A 2,290-nucleotide genomic window follows, 5' to 3' on the forward strand; every position below is an offset into this window, starting at 1 on the left:
AGCGTATACCATTTGAATGAAAGCCTTACCTTTGCAGGGGAATGTGGGCGGTGGTGATCACTTAACATCAGATGACCCGTATAACTTTAAATCTTAACAAAATGAAGTAGCGTTCTCGATGAGAGAATCATCTACCCACCGCAAGCAGCGCCCGTTCACGAGCATGAGGCCACGGACCAGCCATCGCCGCGACCATATTTTAGGAAAGCCATCCTACCTGTTTTGTAAACTTGTTTCGTCAAGAAGGGTGCCATAGATTGTGAATTTACTGAACTAATTAGACCTTATAATCTCAAACAAGCTGAAGGGCAAAATAGGGGCAAAAATGGTAAGTGATCATTTACCATTGCTTTCGTCATGTGAACCGTAAAAATAAAGGACTAATGGAAACTATTTTTGTTTCAATAAAGTAAAGATTATTTATATTTAAAATTTACAACCAAAAACTTAAAATGGTAAGTATAAATATTTACAAATATAATTATAACCTTCAACTGTATTTCGTGATTGTAATTTCATGCATCACAAGCTTTTAATTTAAAACGTTTATTTATGCCAACTTTTCCTTTTCAAGATTTCGTTGTTTGGAAAAATATGTGTGTTATACCTCTGTCACTATGAGCATATTAAAAGAATATGCGCTTAAATTAGTTTTTATACGTTTGAAAGTGAGTATATATTTTATTATCGCAGCATTAACTTGTACTGTCTTAAACTCGTCTAGTTCGTATCGGAATTAGAATCGAAAATCTAGAATCTTCTAATAGCTAGACTATTACTACCTAGATTTGACCTAATATTCTGCGATTATTGCCTATTGATTACTAATTAGTTATTAATCAATAGACAATAATTTATTATTAATCTACACATTTCGATTTTCATATAAAATAATTCATTTTTCAGTGTACCTAAATATATCTATATTATTAACAATAATGATATTGAATCATAGCAACTGTACAAAATGGCCAGATCCTTCCACAGATCAAATAGCATTTGTAAATAACCCGATAGAATCTGAGGTTCCTGGACATTTCTTACCTGTTAGTATTTTAAAAAAGATTTTGGAAATGCGAGTGCTTACACTAGACGCTGAGAGGAATACAATCAGAACATGGCCGCAAATTGAACCCAAAGATGACAATGAAAAAGAAAAAAAAATATCAATAATTACCTTGAAACATAAACGTGCAATGACTAAATCTAAAATTACTACAACGAAAGAAACCATGATCCCTAAGATGCTACCAACTGATGCAGCAGAAGTTGCATTTCAAACTGAAGAGAATACCATGTTAACCACACCATTTACATCGATAATTCAAACAACAACAAAATCTACATCTAGAATAACAGCCTCTTCAAAATTAGCTTCTACACTTGCTACAATAACGTCTGCTATGAGAGTAACTACTACGACCCCTGCACCCACGACGGTTGCTTCCACAACCGCTGCTCTAACGACAATTCCTGCTACAAGCGCTGCACCCTTGACAATTATTACCACAACCGCAGCTCCTACAACAATTCCAGCTACAACCACAGTATCAACGACAGTTGCTACCACAACTGCTGCTCCTACAACAATTCCAGCTACAATCGCATCATCAACGACAGTTGCTACCACAACCACTGCTTCTACAACTATAGCCACTACAACAGCACCTACTACAACTGTCGCTCCTACCACAACGCCAAAAGTAACAGAAACTGATTCGGATACTGGGAATCCATTTTATTGAGCTCAATTTATTATATTATTCATGTAGTTTATTGTTTATATTATTATGTTAGTTTATTCTGAACTCTTGATATAACAATGAGTTATTCAATTACCTATTTTCTATAACATAAAAATATGGAATCTCATGTAGGTACCTACTGCTTGGTGTATTACTTACGTACTATGTTTAGATTTAACCACAGAAGGATACTTACGTATTAAGATTATCTTATAATAACAATAATTCATCAAATAGCACTGTCACGTTTCGGCAACGAGTTCATTAATACTTAGGTAAGTTTCAATAAATGAGTAAACAAATAAGACTATTTTTATTGAGACAAATGTATTTACAAAACATTATATTGTACCTTAATATGGAACATAAGATTATTAGATGTCAATAATACTTAGATAATAATATCCTTTCGTTCGCAATCTTGCGTGTGACGTTAATAATACGGCCATTGTAAATTATACGCGTAAATCATATTGTCCCAGTTATCATAGAGGTTTGCAGAAAGCGACTCAATAGGTGACCATAATAAATATGTATTTTGTCAA

General features: G+C 33.7%; 1 protein-coding gene across 1 annotated transcript; it reads left to right on the forward strand.

Annotated features, from left to right (window-relative positions):
* The first annotated feature begins 524 nt into the window (after positions 1 to 524).
* On the forward strand, positions 525 to 2,044 carry LOC126972524 (mucin-5AC-like). Its single transcript, XM_050819342.1, has 2 exons — positions 525 to 668; positions 907 to 2,044. Coding segments are annotated over exons 1-2 (840 nt in total). The 5' UTR covers positions 525 to 667; the 3' UTR covers positions 1,746 to 2,044.
* Positions 2,045 to 2,290: the final 246 nt, after the last annotated feature.

The sequence above is a fragment of the Leptidea sinapis genome, chromosome 26 (assembly GCF_905404315.1).
Source record: "Leptidea sinapis chromosome 26, ilLepSina1.1, whole genome shotgun sequence".
In the NCBI taxonomy this organism is placed as follows: domain Eukaryota; kingdom Metazoa; phylum Arthropoda; class Insecta; order Lepidoptera; family Pieridae; genus Leptidea; species Leptidea sinapis.